Consider the following 20,820-nt stretch of genomic DNA (forward strand, 5'->3'; position numbering starts at 1 on the left):
TGATTTAGACAAAGTAAAAAAAATAAGTAACATCCATTGACGTGTCGGCTAATAATTAACAAAAAATAACTTACCATTTTAAAGTCCGATTGGAAACTGGAAAAGGCTCGGAAAACGTTGGAAGACTTGGAGGATAATTTTTAATACCGTCCAAAATGCTACAAAAAAAGGCATCCCGCAGGTTTGGAGAATTCTGCAATACCGCAAGAAAAATTGTCCAAAAACGAAATGTCCTGTCAGTCTTTAAGGGCAAAACGTAACTAAAAGTGCCCGCACAAAGCTTAAGTACAAATTTCTAAAAGTTTTGAGATGTTTTCTTACTTCTTATATATAGCTTCCCATGAGAAGATAATACCGTTATAGTATGTCGGCGCCTCTTGAAAAGTTTGGGCGACATTTTTCAATTTCGCTGTTCATAACCATCTTTATCCTTCAAAAACCGCTTGGGTCCTGCCTCAGTAAACTATATCTTGAGATTTAATCCCTGAGGTTAATTTGAAATTAATTTTCTGTATCACAGAAAGTGACTTTATACTGTTAACCTTTACCCTGCGTTGATGGATTACAAAGCACGAGGCTGCGTACGAGGCCCAGCAGTCTACACTAACTTGCAAGAGTTTCCTGTCACTCGATTTAGTACTTATTATCAATAGACTCAGCCTGTTCCATTTCCGAAACTTACCAGCCGAGACGAGATAACGATAACACTGGCGTTGTTAGACATTCCATTAGGTTGACGCGAGATGGGAGTCATGAGCCGGAGGTTATGACACTCGATATGATGACGAAGAAAGCGATAGTAAATGTAGTTTAGATTACTTGTTGAAATGTGTGGCAAAAACAGGAAATAGTGCTAGCTCATTATCTTCTTGTATTACTGACCACCAAGCCTTTGTGATCACTTTGTAACTTGCCCTGCAAAACATAGGAGGCACCAACTTTGGACCAACTATAATAAGAAAAGAAAAGGGGCCCCTGAGAAAGGTATTCAGTCGAACCTCTATTAAGCGACCAACTCTTAGGGTCGAGACAATTGGCCGCTTAATTAATCACCGGAAAACAACGTTGCGCTTGGTCCAGTTTTCAGTTTATCAAATACAGTCGATCCTCTATTAAGCGGCCACCCCTTATCCCGCCCCTTATTAATAGAGGTGGCCTTTGAGGTTTTTATTACAGTGTGTAGCTGACGATTTTCCCGGGACTTTGGCCGCTGGCCGCCAAATAAAGGTTGGCCGCTTAATAGGGGGCCGCTTAATAGAGGTTCGACTGTATTATAGTTCCCAGAACTCCTAAGCATGCTGCTCCTACTTCTTAATTTAGGGATTTTGTTTGTTTGCGTATTTCAAAGACTTAAATGTTAAAGTTGTATAAAACAAATTTAAGAGCTCTGTGAGATAGTTAACAAATATAGTCTAAATGCCCTTGTAGAAAAACAAATCTGGTCCGTGATAAAAAGGACCTGATTGGTTTACTGATTGGCCTGAATTTTGCGGCAATACGGGCAGTTAAAGGCTGCTCGCCAATTAGTCCCGATAATTCTTTTTCTTTAACGTTATACAAACGTCAACGGTGTGAGAAAGTTGTTCCGCCGCGTGCGTGTTGAGGTTGGCTGAAAAGAACCAACGATTAAACACCCAATAGACCATTTTACAGTTGTCTGCTCAGTGACCTGGCCTTTGTATGGCAGCGAGGCTAGCGTTGACCTTGTTTTGATACAGACCTCACTGCTTTTGTCATGTGAATGCACCTAGTTAGCATCAGAACTTGTTTTACACAAAAGCAGTGAGGTCTTTATCAAAACAAGGTCAACTCTAGCCTCGCTGCCATACAAAGGCCAGGTCACTGAGTAGACAACTGTTAAATGGTCTATTTGGTCAAGACCGTCAGTTGAGTCAAGAGAACTCAGGGACTGAACTAGAGAACACACCATGGGAAAACTGAGACAATTATCAAAAAGATCTTTACTTCAAATGAATCACATTATACCACTGCTTCCACTCTTTACACATCGTCTTTCACCTGTGGAGAGGCACTTTTTTGAACAAATGACGGTGATAGCACTAGTAAGGGGGAGGGGATCAGAAATTCAGCTGTAAAGAACTCGATCAAGTCTTATAAAATATTTAGGATAGTACGCGCGCTGTCACTGGTCGATAGGTGTGTTAAGATGAGAGTATGTACACCCTAGCTTTTTGAAAAAAATTATAGCTGATCGTACCTTTTTAGTACGCTTCGGCGACCTATCACGTCGAGTCTGGTCGAGTCATGGTTCGTATTTTGGCGAGACCTAGTCGAGCCAAAACACCCATGGCGAGACCAAACGAGTCTGATATGTCGCTGAAGTGTACCAAAAGGTACGATTAGGTATTTACCCTACCACTCTCGAAAGTTATGCAAACCCTCGACTGGGTCTCGGGTTTGAATTCTCCCAAGCCCCTTTAACTGGTTAACTGGGTAACTGGGTGTTCTAATCGACAAGACGCGAACGAGTTTTGGAAAGTCTAGGTGGAATGTTTCTAGGGCTCCACCCAAGTTGCCGTATCAAAAAGGGCCTTGGTGAAATTGTCGAGTTGAATGCTGTAGTCGGCTGCTATGGAAGCCACAGTCTGTTGATCTTGGGTTTCTGTCACATCCTGAGCTTGGGTTACCATTTGTGCGCCGTAATAAATGGCTAAGGATAAGCATTGCATGTTTTTATTATCACGCTTCCTTTAGTTACAATTCTGTTGACTATCACCAAGAGTAAGCAGTGCTTACCCTTATCTCAATTGTTACTGATTTTCGCACGATTTTCACCTCTGGGAGCTGATACTCAGTGGTGAATTTCTATGAGAACTCGGCAAAAACGACGCGTGTTGTCTTTTTTTTTAAAAAGAATACAGTACCTTAACTTCAGTTCAGAAGGAGTGAAGTAAATGTTTTGGACTGGTATAACTTTTCGTCACCGATCAACCATGTGAGCGTATAATGGACACATATATAAGAGATACAACGTATCAGAACTTTACGTGATACTTTTTTGGAAACGCGAATTATCGTTAACTACCTGATGCAAGTCAATCTCTTTGTACTTCATCTCTTTGTATAATAATCTTTTTCTCCGTTTTAAATAACTGCATGCTATCTAGGTACTGCAGGTCTAAAGCAAGTTGGCTGCTTGTTAAGTAAAGAACAGAAACAAGTCGTTAGAATTATGAACAACGTTGGTTTGTAAATGCAGCGTAATGCATCAACTGTAGAAAAACTATTTCAATTGAAGTTTTTTTCTTTTTCGTTCGAGGCGCCTGACTAATAAGTATTACGAACAAAGCAGTACGCTACAGGCAAAAAAAAAAGCCTCAAATGACAAGCCATCAACAACTATCTGCAACATCCTCAATGGCGCACGAGGCAGATTTCCTGTGTAAGTCGCAGTCGAGAAAGACGTGTACGCGCGGCGTGTACGCGCGGAATTAGGAATGTCCCGTTTGTGTAGCTACTGACAATCAACTAAACTTCCATTTTGTTCCACAACTTCAACTCTCGTGTAGTTACCGCCAGTTTTTTTTCTTTTTTTGCCTTTATTTATTTATTTCCACAATTACAACAATTACAATTCTTTTTTCAACAAGCATGAATAAAGTTTGGTTTACTGAAGTTAACAATGACACCATATTGAATTAATAAAGAAAATAGATATTGTCAATTCTTTCTACGTAATTATTCAACTTAACGATTTTCCTTAATAATAGCGTTGTCCGACTTTAATTATTAGTTAAAATTGTTTCCTAAAAAAGCTTCCATTTTTCTTTAAAACAAATTCTTTTTATTCGATTTGAAATATATGTGTTTTTCACTTGATATTTAATTAGCAAAAGTTGAACATACCCGTCATGTTGGTACGACTTGCGTTTTTGCCCGTTCAGGGATTCCCACAGCACATCTGTTCGGACCCGCCGGCTTCAAGTTACCAACGGGGGCCTTGACATACGCACCAGTATTTCTTTCCTTAACTTGATCTGTGCCCTGAAGACGAAGGTGTCACCTGTCATGCCTTCTAAGTTGTGCTCGCCGTATTGAGTGGATTTGCAGGACTGTGGAATTGGATCTTCGCACGTTCATATCCATGCTGACCATCTGGTAAGTGACATCAACCACAATGCGCAATTAGTCCGTTGTTGTAAAACTACGTAATGTAACGCTTCTTTGAGTGTCTTGCCGTAGGAGTATAATTTGCCTCTCAGTTCTCATTGTAACACGAATTTTTTAAAACACATGTTATGTGGTATTGTGTTGACCGAGGCTGGGTTCCTGCTGAGTCATTGCAAGCACTTACAACACCTTCCAGGTGAACGTTCTTATTGTAGTTGTAAGCTGCCAGCCACGCATGTCAATCATAGGTTGCCCTGAGTATGTCATCAGGTCGGTCCTGCCCCAGATAACAACACAAAGACCACGGCCCTGGATTGAACCAGGCCAAGGATACCAACCCCGAAACCAGTACTTAAACTTTTTTTTTTTTTTTTCACATTTACAACTCTATGCTGTCATATGGCACGCTGAGCTTTATGTTATAGTTGTAACCGCTTGTATCGTCATAATTGGAGGAGCAAATATCCGGAATGCCCTCAGTCGCATTATTCACTGAGAAATCAAACATACGTATGATTCCTCGATGTCTTCGGTGAAGAATCAAATCGTCTGCATACCAAAGATTCTCGCGCGGGCTTTTATCTACTGGAATGTTCGCCGTAATCATCCGGGAGCCTTGTAATTTGCAGAGCCTTACTGGATGCCGCGCATGCGTCATCCACAAAGCTGACGTCATCCGCTGATCCCAGACTAGTAATGTTCCGTCCTCTGCACCGCTGACCACTTTCCAGTCGTCCATTTGTACGGCGGTGACTGCTCGTTTGTGTCCCAAGTGAAATGAAAGAGCTATCTTTTCAGTGCGCAGGTCAAAAACCCGCACCCTACAGTCATAGCTGCCTGTCACGAGGCGATGCGGAGGACAACTGGCAAGATCAAGACACGTGATCTCGCGGTAGTGGGCTCCTAATATGGAAATCATTTTTGTGGTTTCCAGGCAGTATAAACGCACCTAATGGTTGGAAAAGAAAAGATAAAGAAATCTTTTGATCTATTAAAAGGGAAACCTTATTAGAGTTAAGAGCTTTGTTTCAACTACAGTGGTCAAGAACTACACAGTGGGAACAAAAGAAATACATAAATTAAATTTAGAAGAGACCCACAAAGAAGACACGTTAACTGAAGGGTTTTTACACAAACAAGTCACATCATCGCAAAATCTTAAAATACCTTATGATACATTTTGCTTAAATAGGGTGGCACAAAACAATCTTGCGACTGATGCGAAATGGAATTCAGAAATGCTGGTTAATGTTGTTAAATAATGAGCCTTGTGAAGTGAATTTTCTTCCTTGGGTTTCTAAACTGAACTGTACTCCTTCGGAAAAAACAACTGCATATCTCTGGTCAATTATCTCCTTTGGCCATTAAATTACAAAATCAAAACGCAATCGTCGCTAACGTACATTTCTCAAGCTTTGACGCTGGTCTCACCAGCACTCATTTTCATTGTGTGCTTGATTGGGTTGCCAACCTGATGTCTGCTCACAAATATTGCGCAGTGCTCATACGAAATAGAGAACCGTGCTTATTTTCAACTAATCAGTAATAAAACCCAGACCAATTTTCCACTTTCGGCACTTTTTTGTTTCGAATTCCGATTCGCTCAATGCGTAATCTGTTTTTTCAAAGCCACCAGAAAACTACTCTATGTTGTCAAATTGGTTGATTCTGTTTGTTTTGTTACTACAATGTTGCGTTTTATTTTATATACATGTATTACTTTGTTTCCAAGTGTTCCATATCCATATGAGCCCACTCCAAGAGCAAGGCGGTCAGCAGTACAGTCCATAGAGCTTAATTTTCCACCAATCACATGATCCAATGTTGATAGAAAACCTCTGCCAGGTGCCAAGACTGACACGGTATCTTGGGTTGCTATAGCAACATGTTCAGTCGATGAACCAGAACTACTTTTTGGAATAAACATGGCCCGTCCAATCTGTAGATCAAGGAAGGTTTTATCAAAGGCTAAGGTTGTTCTAATACTTCAGGGATCATCAGAGGCTCAGCTAACTACAACCTTGGTAACAAGGGTTGGAAAAAATCATTCTATACACATTTTGCCCCTCCCCACCCCTGTGCAGTGTTGACAAAACACTTTCATCTGGCAGAAGTATGCATTTTACCATTTTCCAACATTGAAAGGGGGAATGGGGGTGTTGACACTTATTCTGTAGGTATTACGATTATGATTTCATGTTTTTGGCATTTTCCAACACAATTTGTCCATGATTGTAGCTTACTAGCTTATTACTAGTAATGCTTATCACAACAAGTGATTAAGGGTAAGTGTATTATTTGCCTCCCCTACCTCCTGGATGAGATGGACAGGGCACAAAAATGGCTAGACATGGGCAGTGTGGGTCTGCAGTTCCTCCTACCATTCGATTTTCAAAATAGCAGCCAGGCATGCACACTGACTGCCACATTACCATTTTACATCCCACTCTGTCGACCAATCAGTCATTTTTGCGCCCTGTCAATGAAATGCCAGCCATTACAGATTTACACTCTGCAGCATTTTGTCAGCTTGTTCGTGTCAATACCCATAATACTCTTCAGCAGAGAGAAGCACTGTTAGAGTAACATATCCAGCCAAAAAAATACAATACAATGACTCTGGCCAAATTTGGTCAACCCAGACTTCTCAATTCAGATTCTGATGCTTTAAACATTCAGCAAGGTTGCCATACCTCTGACGTTAACAACAGCCAATCATTCAAGGCTGAGAATGTACTTATGTTGTTTGCAGGGTAACAACTAGTGACATAATCTAGTGTCCAGACTTCCCGTGATCATGTAGTCTCAAATACATCAGGGTCTGGGTGTGAGATTGGTGGAAAAACTTAACCTTGGGAAATATTTTGGCACAGTCAGATTACTTGCCTACCTTGTCCTCAAAATTCCTGGAATCAAGACATGACCACTGGTCATTGGAGTCACTCAACAGTACCTTGAGTTCATGATTTGACATGGCTGCAAATGTGGGTGGGCCAGTTGCTGCTAAAGAAACACTTTTTACAGACCCTTCACAACAACAGTGACACAGTGGGGATGACCCTAAGCTTGTGTGCCAAACATACACATCGCCTGCAAGTATCACAATAATTCTAAGCTGCTAATATAGGCAATAACGCATGCAGAGAGAGTAATGTATGTGAAAGGCTAAGTGACTGTAGTAGCCCTTTATTTGCATTGGAAGCATGTGGTTATAGCATGACTAAAAATCAGTCTGTAAGCTGGTGGTTGGATATTTGTCTGGGTGTTCAGTGTCTTTCTACCTGAGGTACTTAAAATCTCTCTCATTCCTGCACAATGCCTATTTCCTGACTTGTCGAAGCCACTAAGCTGGTATTAAATAAACATATTAAATGATACCATTGTCAAATCCAGCAGCACACAAGGTGTCGTGGATGGCAGTTGATGCAACTTGAGGTTTCTGTCTTTGAGAATCAACTGTTGTAGTTACCAGTTCCCTGTAGCTTGAGGTACTTTCTACATCTCCTTCCCATATAACAACTGCACTGCTTGAGTATCCTGAACATATCAAATCTCCATGAACAGACACTGCACAAAGGCTTCCACCTGTGGAAAAATATAATTTCTTGAGTCTCAAACTTTTGTCTCCTGAATATACAACAACATCAACTTTATTCGCTCTTATACTTAATTACAACAATCATACATACATAACTAACACACACACATACTAAAAAAAGTACAAATATTGAGCCTGGAGGCTAAATAACTGGAAAGTTTTTTAGTTAGCTTCGAGTTATGTTAAGTTACTTCTGAATAAATCAAGGAGAACCGAACTAAAAAACTAATAAATATTAAGTAAATGTAGAAAGTAGATTTTAGGACAAGGTTCAAAGTGTTGTTCTGACAGCAAATAAAGTTTTAATTTTTTAGAAAAATTATAGAGACACATGACAACCACTACAACAAGAATCCATCCATGTACTATGTAGCTGGACAAAAATTACCCAATACCAGTCTTAATCAGAAATGTGGCTGATTGCAACTTGAATTGAATGAATGCTTTATTTAACGTGGATATACGCTTAGCTTGAGAGCTAGTCTACAGGTATTCCACCTAAAAACTAATGAGAACCTAACAACTAAACAACGCTAATATCACAATTCATCAAGTAAAAATCACAAATTAAATACTGATTAAAACTATTCAAAGCTATTATTACAATATTACCGCCGCAGCCAAAATACTATTAAAACTAATGTCACAAATTTACTAATCCCCGAAATTTAGTGATCTAATTCTGTTTACTATTTCATTGGTGCCTACTTTTATTCTAATGTCATTTGATAGTTCATTCCATTTCTTGGCTGCAAAATATCTCCATGACTTAAGTCCATATTTCGCAGTGTTAACTTTAGGTAAAGATAAAACATATTCTTGGCGCCCGAGATTGTACATTAATGAGTGTAAATTAATAAGGTTCCTAATTGCTCATGGTGCTTTGTTCGATATGCTATTATGTATTGTCAATAACATGTCTTGAATTCTTCAAGATTCCATGGAGAGTAGTCTTATCCTGTCCAAGAGATGCTGATAGGATGCATGTTTATCATTATAGACATATCTCAACGCCCTTTCGTTGACTTTTTCGATTTTTGCAGTGTTTCTTTTTCCACAATGGTGCCAAACTTGGCTGCAGTAATAAAAATTTGGTAGTATGAACGAACGATATAACGATTCCTTGGTTTTAAGTGGTAAAATATTTTTCAGTCTATTGAGGGCGTTTATTTGAGCACTCACTTTGTGGCAAATACTCGATACATGATCGTCAAATTTTAGCTTATTGTCAAGTACAACCCCCAAGAGGTTAGTCTTTTCTGTGGTCCTAATATCAATATTACCCGATTTAAGGAGTAGCTGTTCTTGTGTTCTGCCAAGGACCATAGCCTGGTACTTTTCCCGATATGGTTTCACGCCATTTTGAATAAACCATGTAGTTGCATTCTCAAGATCACTATTAAGGTTGTCTTCAACAGCGCGTATGTTCTTGTTGGAACAATGGATATTTTTATCATCCGCATAATTGATAATCCTGCATTGTGTCATTGCATACGCCAAGTCATTTATAAAAATATTAAACAATGTAGGTCCCAAGACAGAGCTTTGAGGGACTCCTCTTAACACCCCTTCCCACATGGAGAAGGCGGTACCGAGCTTCACTCTTTGATGGCGAGAGGAGAGATAGCTTTGCATTAAAGTTAGCGCATGATCACCTAAGCCATAGAATTTAAGTTTTTCTAGATTTAAGTCATGATAGACAGTCAAAGGCCTTACTTAAATCAATGGCTACTGTGCCGATTATGTTATGATTATCAAGATCTTCCTTCCACTGTTCAGTGAGTGCAAGGAGTGCCGTCGGGCACCCATGATATTTTCTGTATCTAAACATAGAATTATGAAGAATCTTCTCTAAAGGAACTGTCAATTGTTGATGAATAAGATGTTCAAAGATCCTGGACATTTCTGGAAGAACTGTGACCGGTTGGAAATTCTCTTTCTCTAATTGTGACTCCTTTTCATGATGTGGTACGATCTCTCCTCATTTCCAGGAGTCAGGGACAACTCTCAAAGTAATGATAGTGTTAATTAGATGACTAAGAGGTCGTGTAATTGATGGAATGGACGTCTTGAGTGCACGTGGTGGTATGTGGTCATGGCCAGTTGCTTTGTTTGCTTTCATTCTCTGTATAACAGTCTTGACTAACTCATGATTAATTAAATTGAACTCAAACTGTTCACCTTGATTCCAGTTCCTTGGAATATTTGATAAGTGTGGTTGATTTTCAAAAGAAGTGTGCTGTTGGATGTCCAGACTTTCTGTTACATTTTTAAAATGACTATTCAGAATCTCTGCAACTTGATTCTGGTCTTTAACTGGTTAGGAATATCCCTTGCTGCTCCACTGTCTAGTTTGTTTCATGTATTCCATATCAAGCCAAATATGTACAACAGTTAAAATTGATTAAAACTAAACAAATAGTCTGGAATAGTTGGTTAAAATAGATGTCCTCAGCAAGGGTGGATTCAGGGGAGCTACCTCCATGGAGAATCAAAACAAAAAAAATGAAAAAGGTTTTGAACATTATTGCAGAAATAAAGGCACATGCTCTGGACAGGTACCTCATTGTAATTTTCACATTGTGGCATTGGTAATATTTTTGGTGAAACAGTTTTCAAAAAGGATCCAATTCTCAAACTGAGACATTTTGGAGGCATGCCCCATTGATACGGATGTACCAACCCCAAGGTACAGATGTACCAGCCACCTCCCTTTGAAAAATCCTGGATCCCTCCCTGCTCTGGGAAAAATTCCATCCATCCATAGGGATCCGAGCCATGACATCTGGGGTGTCTCACATGATGTTAACAAGTAGTTAATGTATCCTATTTCCTGAACACAGAACATATCATATCTATTAGGGGAAACTTGAAGACAAAGAGTAACACTATATGAGATGTGACTCAAAATATGGTACTGACAGCTGTTTCACCTCTTTCAAATTCCAGGCTACATAATCTGCACATTCTTTCCTTCCAATTCTTTCTTAATTCCCTTTCCTCCAAAAAGCTTTCACGAACAAAGGCTTTCCAGTTTGCTCTGTCTATTGCAGCACAGTCTCTCTCTTGAACATACCCTAACTTACATCCTACACGATACCATATCAGTTCATCTTCTGACAGAATTTTCCAGGACTTGCTCACCTGGGCACAAGCACACAATTCTTTGACCCCAAGGTGATTAAAAATCTGTATTCCCACTTCCTTGGGCAAACTTAAGTCAAAAAATGGAATACTTGTAATTTCATTTATGTCCTCAATCAGCTGATCTAAAAGGCTCTTTTTTCTTATTTTAGGACAAATCGCTGTCTTTGACTGCTGAATTTTACAGTCACTGTTACAGGTACTGTTACAAGCCTCTCTAGTTATTGGTTCAGGTAAATTCAGCAGCACGATTCCATTATTCTCCTTGACAAATGGCCCGACGGATTTGTCTTCCGGCATCTGTTGAGACTTGTCACTCGACTTCAAACAATCCAAAGGATCCATTTCATCTCGTAACTGACGCATTTCCTCTCCAAAACAATGGAATGCACCAGACAAGTTCCTTTTCCTGCCGGTTAGCCATCTTCTCTTTTTTTCCTCGTCACTTGGACAATTTGCTTTTATTCCATCCGAAATACCCTTTCTCAGTTCTTCTTTCCATTTTTGGCGGAAAAGCTGTAGCTCTTCATTTTCACCATCTGGAGTCATATCAAATAGATTCGTTCTTTACAAAAAAAACGCTTTAAAATAAACATGAATCAGTCTAAATCAGAACGGAACATTTCTTAAACGCTGCTACATTGCGTTGAAAACTGCTGACCGATTATTGGGATTCGACGCATGCTCCCTAATTGGCTTGGTATTTCATGGAAAAGATATATCGATCAGGCCGGGAAAAGGGAACAGAAAAAGATGTCCCGCTCTCGGCCTTGTGAGAAGTTTTCTTCGCAACAAGTGCCTATTATATGTGCAGCAGTACTCCTCATTGGAACTACAACGCTGTTTTTCGTATTCGTGTAAGCTGTGGAGTGTTTTCGTGCTTTAAGCGCCTGTGAATCATGTCCACGCGAAGAGACTTGCAGGATTTCACCGATCATTACTCATTTCTTTCATATTTTCAGATGCCCGCATTTGACAAAGGAATATTCTGTTGCCATCCCCATCTACGATGGAATCGTTACTTTGATAGTGTTAGCCAGTTTTGCCAATGCTTCGGTGAAGGATCCAGGCGTAATTCCGAGAGGTAGGGATTTTTTTGTCAAGCTTCTTAAGCCTATCTTAATTACATTTCCAAGCTGGAGCAGACATCATTTTAGACAACTGCTGTAGATCACAATAATTATTATTTATTTACCCTTGCTTGTGAACGACACCTTTTTGCAACGTTAGTTTAGGATCAGTGTTTGAAAGTGAACTACGCTGGCAAACATTTTGTGTGAGTTAGTCTTTGTATCGAGGAGGAGAACCTTCTGCAGCTGTTTCTTTTTGCATTGTATTAACTTATTTTCGCTTTCCTTCCTGTACATCTCTTAGGAGAAAAATTTGTTTGCCAAAGCTCGTCGTCATGGCGAATGATAAAATAACATTGGCTTAGAATTAATATTTGAAAACTGAACATATCAAAATACGAAAAACATGTCAAATGTATTAAACTTATATCAACATTTTCAAGCCACATATACGTCACCGTGGGCACTGAGGGGCTTGATTATTTTAATCGGCAATAAATTCCCAAGTTCTCTTTAGATCCTTATAGCAGATTGAAACAAGCCGGTATTGAGAATTAAGAGTCTGATTATGTTTTGAAACATGTGTTCAGATCGTAGTTCTCTCAAACGTGACTAAACAACATGTTTGAAAATTGAATGTTGTCAGTTGCGACAAAAGGGTCAATTACAGTGCCCATATCAGGTTGATTTGCTCAATACATGTGAAGTATCTGTCAACAAATTATGTTATGTCTGTAACATATTAAAACCCTATTTGTTTTCTTATGGATACTTAAAAGCCAGAGACAATAATTAATCTGACCTCCGAATAAGCAAATTTAGGGTTTTTGACCCCTTTTCAATTAAATCACATCTGAAACTACTATGATAGCTTGGTAGGCCTGGCAGGTGGTGTGGGAAGAATGAAAAGCTTTCATGAGTCAGGACAAAAAGATACATGTATGGAACTGCAGTAGTGTGTTCAAATATTGGTGTGCAGATGTTATGCTTCTGTAGAGAAATAAACCATCACAGTTCTTTTTATTAAATTATGGTTATTTGTTACATGTATTTGCAGATCATGCCTTAATTTGATTCGTTTTTGGGTTTTTGACCTGTTGTTTTGCTTGTGGCATTCCTATTTCACATTCCTTATACATGTTTACTATTAGTTTTTAGTGGAACTAGTTGCTTTATCTTCTCTAAATCTTTTATTCACAAAATGATGAGAACAAGGTGATTTTTTTGTTACCAGAAAGAGTTCTTACTGAAACAGCTCAAGTGCATGTGTCCTTCATTTTTGTTTAATTCTGTAAAATTTTGTGCTTTTGTTCTGTAGAACAATCATTGACTGACCAAGAAGATGACTTCAGAGTTCCCTTGTACAAGAATGTTGACATAAATGGAATTACAGTCCGTATGAAGTGGTGTGATACTTGCAAGTTTTACAGGCCACCACGCTGTTCACATTGTAGCATATGTAACAATTGTATTGAGGTCAGTTACTTACTTTGTTGTGTGAGTGTTTTTTATTGCAATTCTGATCTTTATTAGCAAGCATCTCATGGTTAGTGCGCTCTACTCCAGATCGAGCAGGCTGGGTTCGCACCCTGGCCAGGGACATTGTGTTGTGTTCTTGGGCAAGACACTTTTCTCTCACAGTGCCTCTCTCCACCCAGGTGTATAAATGGGTATCAGTGAACTTAATGCTGGGTGTAACCCTGCAATGGACTAGCATCCCATCCAGGGGGAGTAGAAATACTCCTAGTCACTTCACGCTACAGAAATTGAGATACTACCGAAACAGGTAGACTGTTTATTCAGAGACGCACGAAGCAGTTGCCGTTGTTAAGAAATGTAATTGAGTTAAGCCCGCGTGGTCTAAAACTGACGCCAAATAGGTAAGCGCACATGATCGCATTCCTTCACGTTCCTACACACTCTAATTTATCCTGTACGATTTGCATAAGATCATCACAAGTCGCCACCTCATTCTCGTCTGTTGTTATCACTTCACATCGATCTTTGGGAACAGAAATGTTATAAAAAACTTTTATCTGTATCATGTTGCACTACTAAGTAACAATCAGAGCGAAAGATCGACGACTGATCATGAGAAGAAGCGCATGGGACAAACTCAGGCTGGAAGAACTGAGCCACAGACCGCGCGAAGGAATGTGCTCACGTGCGTTTGACTTTTCATTTGACAGCTTCAAGCCACGTGACCCAAAACGTTCTTGTTTGTCGCTAACGGCAACTGTTTTGCACGTCTCCAAAAAAACACTCTACCTGTTTCGGTAGTAAGCTCTGGCCTGATGGGCCACTTGGCTTGTATGCAGACTTTACATCTGGGTTTGATTAGCGGCTGGGGTAATTAACGGTAATTATTGTGTTTTGTTCTTGGGTAAGACACTGTCTTACTCATGTCACTGCTCCCGGGGGAGTAGCTCCAAGTTGCTTCCTGCTACAGAAACCAGGCTATGCTCTGGCTGAGTAAGCAAGTAGTTCAAGGATAACATGTATTTCTCTCTTAATTGCACCTGTTTAAAACTGAGTCAGCCAAATTGACCACACCCTTGCTCCTGTGAATATCTCTGGTTACTTAAAATGCCTGTGTAAAAGCGTTAAGTCTCCACGTGAGCCAAGTCGCCCATCAGGCCAGAGCTTATCTCAATTTCTGTAACATGAAGTGACTAGGAGTATTTCTACTCCCTCCTGGATGGGATGCTAGACAATGGAAAGGCTACCCTCTAGTGTTAAATTCGCCATTACCCATTTATACACCTGGGTGGAGAGAGGCACTGTGAGAGTAATAAAGGTGTCTTGCCCAAGAACACAACACAATGTCCCCTGCCAGGGTTTGAATCCCGACCACTTGATCCACAGATGAGGGCACTAACTATGATGCCACCACACCTCCACAGTTGTGGAGGCAAAACAACTCTCTATTAGGCTAATTATAATGTAATGTTTATTGATTTACTTTTTCTTTTCAGAATTTTGATCATCACTGTCCTTGGGTAGACAACTGCATTGGCAAGAGAAACTATAGATATTTCTTTTTCTTTGTGTTTTCTTTATCAATTCACATTATTTCAGTGTTTATATTCTCGTTGATGTTTGTTCTTGAAAAAATGGGTGAGCTCGCAGAGGTAGCTGTTCCGTATCCTTTTCCATGGAAACAGAGTAACCTAATAATAATTTAGATTTTGGGGTAGGAATTAAGGGTTTCTAATGAGCTACAACATTCAGAAACATTGTTACCTGGAAGGTTGAACAAAACTTATTACAGGGTTGTCAGTAAGGGTCGTAACCCATAGCACTGTTATGGCTGAGCATGCTTGATAGGACTTTGATGTTACAGGTCAACTTTCGTACAATTCTAGCATAAAGTAACAAGTTTGTAATGGGTATGAAGGACATGGCTACATGTGAATCATAACTTAATGGCAGGCCTGTATTATAAGAAAGTGGTGAAAATGGTTGTGTATCCTAGATAAGTGCAACTTATTACAAATTCAAATCATGATCATTATACAAGTTCATTTATTTACCTTAACTGGGTAATCAGAATAGCTATCATGGTGGTTTGTGGATTGACATCAATTCCTGTTATCGGATTAACAGTCTTCCACATTGGCCTTGTTGCCATGGGACGCACAACAAATGAGCAGGTGCTCACTCACAAAGTATTTCAAATATTTAAATTGTACTGTAATTAATTTATCAAATACAACCAACAGTGTGTCATCACATTTCCAAACACCAAGAAGAAGGTAGAAAATATGATGCATATTGAAGTGTTTTTGATGAACTTCAAGGTGATTGGAAAAGTGAAGAAACACTCTCTCCAGTGTTTGATAGATCTTCTCAATCGAACTAAAACTAAGGTTAAAAACGGAGAAATGAAATCTTAAAAATCTCTGCTAATTAAGATCCAAATGCAGTCATGATTTCCTGTGTTTAAACTTGATTAATGATTAATTAGTTTGAGAATGTTACAGCAGAATTACATTTTTGAAATAGACCGCTTTAGCTTAAAAGATGTTGAACTGTCCAATTAAGATCACTGATTTGATTTTCCCTTGAGGGTTGTTTCTTTTTAAGATTATCCTTGAAAAGATAAATATTACATTTGTGTGCACGTGAAAAGGATTAAATTAGAAAGAAAATGTCAAAAACCATCACATAATCTGAAGTGGAACAACAAACTATGAGGTTTAACGATATTTGTTGTCACTTTTGACTAGAAAACAATGTATTTTAAACTAAGTTTACTCTGAGTCAGTCTTTTAAATTGAAGAAGGTTTTGATTCAGCATTACACCGGAAACAGATGGCCAACCAACTGGCCTTCAACCATCCTCAGAGACCCAGAGGCAGACTGTTAGTTGGAGTATGATGAAATAAATCCGAAAAACTTTCAATGCTCAAATTTTCCAGATAAAAAATTGTTTGTACTCCTCCATAATTTTGACATTTTATGCTGCAGGTGACAGGGAAGTTTCGTAGTGGGCATAATCCTTTTGACCAAGGCTGCAAGAAAAACTGTGTCGGCACACTTTGTTCCTCACAGTACGCCAAGTAAGCATTTGTTTAACTTTCTTAGCCCTGATAATTGTTGATCAATGTAATTTCAAGTAATCATTGACTAAATGATATGTTATCAGACACCTATGCAAGGTCCCAGGATTGAGAATATGTGAGAGGTTTGACTGTAGAGAGATTGTAACAAATTTGTCACTTATTTTGATGTGCCTTTTTATTTAGGTATGTGGGCTACATGGAAAGTTTAGCAAGGCAAGTTACCAAGCAAGACACAAAAAAAGATAAAAGGAAGGATAAAGAAAAGGAAGCTAAAAACCAAACAGATGGCACTGAATTATCAGAAGTTAAAGTTGAGGTGGCATCTAACCACACTAACCAGCATTCTCAGGTCAATATTGTTTACAGTTGTGACTTTGGTTCTGTTTTCAAACATAATAAGTTGAGCCTCACCTTACAGAGAACTTCAGTTTATGGTCAGGTCACTTTGTCTCAAAAAACCAGGATCCCTGCAATGTCTGGCCCTATAGTAAGGGTACCTACACAATATGGTGCTCAGCACTGCCTTTGTGTGTTTGAGTTTCTTGTTTCATCAGCACAGTACTATTTTTAGTCTTACAGTTCAGACAGCTGTGTTATCATTGGTGTATTTCTATTCTTCAAGTTTCATCCACAGTGGCATATAAAACCTGTAGGATTCTGAATAAATGGTGGTGACCAGCACTTCAGCCATATTCTCTATCAATTAGCACTCATAAACATCGTGTAATTTGTGCTCAACAAGATGTAAAACAATAGTTGAAAACTTTCATTTTCAGGATGGAATCAAGAACAGCAGTGGCAAGAATAGCCAGCAAACAAGAGAGCAGGATGGCAGGTCACTGCGACCAGATTCATTTGCGGCTGCTGTTAACACAGGTCCTCGTGTATCTGCTACATATGTGAAGTCAAGTAGAAATGGAAGGATGATAAGCGGTAGCCGAGAAGTCACAGTGTGATTTCATGTTAACCCTCAAGCACTGGACCAGATGCTGCATTCCAGTGCAACAAGTGCAATCTTTGAATGCTGCAAATTTAATGGCTGGATCTTCACATGAATCCCCCGCAAGACCATTCTGAACCTACAAGATAGCAAACAAAATGATGTTTGCCCACGCACAGGGGCAGTTCTGCAGGGTGGAAAGAAAACAGACAAAGTGGTTACTTCAAGATTCTTTGCTTGGAAATTTATCCCTTGCAAGTGGTCATACCAGGTGATATTTTCTGGAGCATGCTTTGTATTCAAGGAAAGAATTTCTCTTTCATGTCTTAACAGCAAAGGGGAGCAGAATGGTTGTCTAGAATTTGGGAGGGGTTTTTGTGTTCAAATTGCAAAATTGTCCACATTCGTTCGTGGCCGAACACAAAGAAATTATGAACTATTCAGCATCCTTTTAGATTGATTAAATGAAGACATGCAGTTTCAGGGAAGAGAATTTGACAGCCACAACCTAAAAAGCAGCATGCTGGTATTTAGAGGGTTGTATCCCAAGATGGGTCATAAGGTAAAACTGTCCGATATTCTGCTGTTTTATAAAGTTGATGTAGAGTACAATATACCATACAATAGGGTAAAGCTAGTTTAATGCATACCACATGCTGACATCAATAGTGAGCGCTGTTATTGGTAAATCATTATCCGGCAATATTATTGTAAATAATTTACAAACTGTTGTACATAATCAGTTATTGCTGATAGTGGTGTGTAGTTTGATTTCTATTGTTGTGCTACAGGAATCAAATACATTGTAGGTGCATTATATTGTAGTTTTGTGACAACGATGTTAATATTTCTAGTTGTTGTTTTTGTTGTTGTTATTGTGAAGTTGCAGTGCAAGTTTTCCAATGATGCCAGCCAATTAAATTCTTTGTAATTTGACCAACTGTATGAATGTTAAAAGGATATAATGGTCTTGGATTTATTAGTTCTGTAGTGCATGGCTTTCTTAGAGGGATAAATTGATGGAAATCTATTGTTAGCACCCAAGGCTGGAGGAATCACACTGTAACAATAAATTTGTTACTGACCATGTAATAATTTGTTACAAAATTGAATTTTATAAGGTAATGTTATGCAGCTGATATGTATTGTTGAAACATAATAATTGGTCCAACTCTTCACTGTGTAAATTTTGTGGACATCATTTTGAACACAGATCCTCTATGATTTTCAGTGAGAGACCACTAAACTTACTGGGAAACAACTAATTAACACTTAGATTTATGAGCTCGAGATTTCTATCATGCATAGAAATCATGAGTAAATACAATCTATTAACATTGTTTTAGTGTAAATCTACTAGTCGTTTAAAACTTAAACAAAATCTCCTTAACAGACACTTCAAAAATGCAAAGAAGCAACCAGCATTTTGTCAACAACCGCACACTGCTAGGCTACTCACTATCTACAGCAGAATAGTTAGTGACCAGCATAGCCAAATATTATAAGAGAACAGCATTCGTAAGAGAACACTATTAGATTTATGCTAATGACATATAGAACATGAGAACAAAATATGGAGAACATGCACATAATTTGTACCATCACTATGTTACATACATAAGTGAGTTTTAATAGAGCCGGAGGATGCTGTTGTTCTCACTTGAATCTTCTATCACTATGAAAGTGGGGTGGTTAAAGCAAGCTAGCTGCAGTGAAAACCACCAAGTACCTTGTGATCCCGGCCAGCTACTCTGCTGGGATGTTCATGTGATTCTTTAAAAGAAAGATGACAAAATCCACCTCCTACTCCACCATAACAGCCACCTACTTCAAGAGTTTGTAATAACCCTACAAAAGCTAATATTTCTTCCTTTTTCTTACTTCCACATACACTAAATAAACAAACACTTGAATGGACAGTTATAAAGTGTGTAAAAATTGCCACTTTGTGGTTATTGCTGCCGGGTTTTCAAGTAAATCTAAGTTGTTTATTTCTTTGTTAAACCGAGGGCATATTTTTACACAATTCAATGATTATGTGCTTTTAGGGGGGCTTTATTTGTTGGTATTCAATGAAATATTTATGTACCTGCCCTCAATTGTTCAAAGGGTGGATAGTGCTATCGACTAGATGAACCTTCATCCACTGGATAGTAGGGACCACTGAGACCTTTTCATAGTGGTAGGGCTACAAAATCTGGCCAAGACAAACAAGCATTTTGGGTCACTGTGGCTCCATTTATCATACATTATCCATGTCATCTGGAGCCCTAAAGGATCAACCCAAGCAGAGTGCCAGGGCTGTAACTCTAGTAACCCCTTCCCCACTGCAGTCCCTGGATGGTGATTTACCCTTTGAACAACTGGGGCGAGTTAAAAATAGATCTATACTTTTCAATCAGAGAGAATTAGGAATTTAATGTAGTTAATGCTTGATAAGAAGACAGGGTGAAAAGTTATTTTATACTTTAATCACCCTGAAACGATTATAAAATATTTTGTAACTAATCTTAATAAACACAAACACAGCATCAGGGGCGGGCATCTCGTTTATTGATACAGCGAGCATTTACATCACCATAAAGAAATTACAGCAATGAATAAACCATAAAGCAAAGTTGAAAGAGATGCCTTCGAGTGGCTCTTGCATAACTTACAAAATCTTAAATAACCTAATAGCCCCTAGGGATTCATCATACCTGCAAGCACGCCTAAAGTACTTCTACAGTCAACAAGAATTGTACATGACAAACATACTCCAATGTCATTAGCGAAACGTTACAAAATATATTTCTGCTCGTCTAATTGGCTGAGTATCATTATGGTTCAAGTGGTAAAAATCCAGGAGAGTCAAGGTTTAGATGTTGAAAATTATTTTGATAACTAGCGCCAAAATGTTGTATTTAACATTTATAAAATGTTATCCACACGTTTATTAAATAAGATACCGTATTTATTCGATTAAGTGCCCAACCTCGAATAAGCGCCCACCTCTAATAAGCACCCACCTCGAATAAGCGCCCACCCTGAAGGTAGAAAAAGTTAATAAGCGCCCAGCCTTAAATAAGTGCCCACCCCCAAAAAGTACTTCTCAAGCACCCAACCTCGAATAAGCGTCCACCCCAACCCCCCCCCCCCCCAAATAATAAAGTGCACAAGAGGAATACGGATATTGATTATTACGTTAGTTCTTTAATGGCGTACAATCTCTAGTTTCATTGTCTGAAAATTTTATGGTGTTGATTGAGAATTATAGCTAAAGAGACTTCTGGAAGACTGAACAATGAATTGTTAGTCCTGGGCATAAACTGAACAATGAACAGTTACAATTTATATGCTTTAATATTTTGTCATGTTTTGTTCTTATTTATT

The 20,820-nt window shown here is 38.8% G+C and overlaps 2 protein-coding genes across 2 annotated transcripts; one reads left to right on the forward strand and one right to left on the reverse strand.

The window, feature by feature from the left end:
* Window positions 1–213: 213 nt before the first annotated feature.
* LOC145463236 (F-box/WD repeat-containing protein 8-like) lies at window positions 214–11,422 on the reverse strand. Its single transcript, XM_081446970.1, has 5 exons — window positions 10,663–11,422; window positions 7,510–7,716; window positions 7,022–7,221; window positions 5,852–6,070; window positions 214–5,080 (listed from the first exon to the last, which is right to left on the reverse strand). The coding sequence occupies exons 1-5, from the start codon at window positions 11,420–11,422 to the stop codon at window positions 4,511–4,513; spliced, it is 1,956 nt and encodes a 651-aa protein (XP_081303096.1). The 3' UTR covers window positions 214–4,510.
* Window positions 11,423–11,554: 132 nt separating this feature from the next.
* LOC145463242 (palmitoyltransferase ZDHHC5-A-like) lies at window positions 11,555–20,584 on the forward strand. Its single transcript, XM_081446978.1, has 8 exons — window positions 11,555–11,730; window positions 11,836–11,957; window positions 13,262–13,419; window positions 14,919–15,085; window positions 15,494–15,596; window positions 16,414–16,505; window positions 16,692–16,857; window positions 17,285–20,584. The coding sequence occupies exons 1-8, from the start codon at window positions 11,555–11,557 to the stop codon at window positions 17,462–17,464; spliced, it is 1,164 nt and encodes a 387-aa protein (XP_081303104.1). The 3' UTR covers window positions 17,465–20,584.
* Window positions 20,585–20,820: the final 236 nt, after the last annotated feature.

This window comes from Orbicella franksi, chromosome 12, assembly GCF_964199315.1.
Source record: "Orbicella franksi chromosome 12, jaOrbFran1.1, whole genome shotgun sequence".
In the NCBI taxonomy this organism is placed as follows: domain Eukaryota; kingdom Metazoa; phylum Cnidaria; class Anthozoa; order Scleractinia; family Merulinidae; genus Orbicella; species Orbicella franksi.

Coding starts and splice junctions, on each gene's coding strand:
- LOC145463236 (XM_081446970.1), bottom strand. CDS start 11,422: ATGACTCCAGATGGTGAAAATGAAGAGCTACAGCTTTTCCGCCAAAAA. Junction 7,717..10,662: donor TAGCCTGGAATTTGAAAGAG/GTGAAACAGCTG, acceptor ATTTTTCCACAG/GTGGAAGCCTTTGTGCAGTG. Junction 5,081..5,851: donor ATGGAACACTTGGAAACAAA/GTAATACATGTA, acceptor TCCAACCATTAG/GTGCGTTTATACTGCCTGGA.
- LOC145463242 (XM_081446978.1), top strand. CDS start 11,555: ATGCTCCCTAATTGGCTTGGTATTTCATGGAAAAGATATATCGATCAG. Junction 13,420..14,918: donor TATGTAACAATTGTATTGAG/GTCAGTTACTTA, acceptor TTTTCTTTTCAG/AATTTTGATCATCACTGTCC. Junction 16,506..16,691: donor TGTTCCTCACAGTACGCCAA/GTAAGCATTTGT, acceptor CTTTTTATTTAG/GTATGTGGGCTACATGGAAA.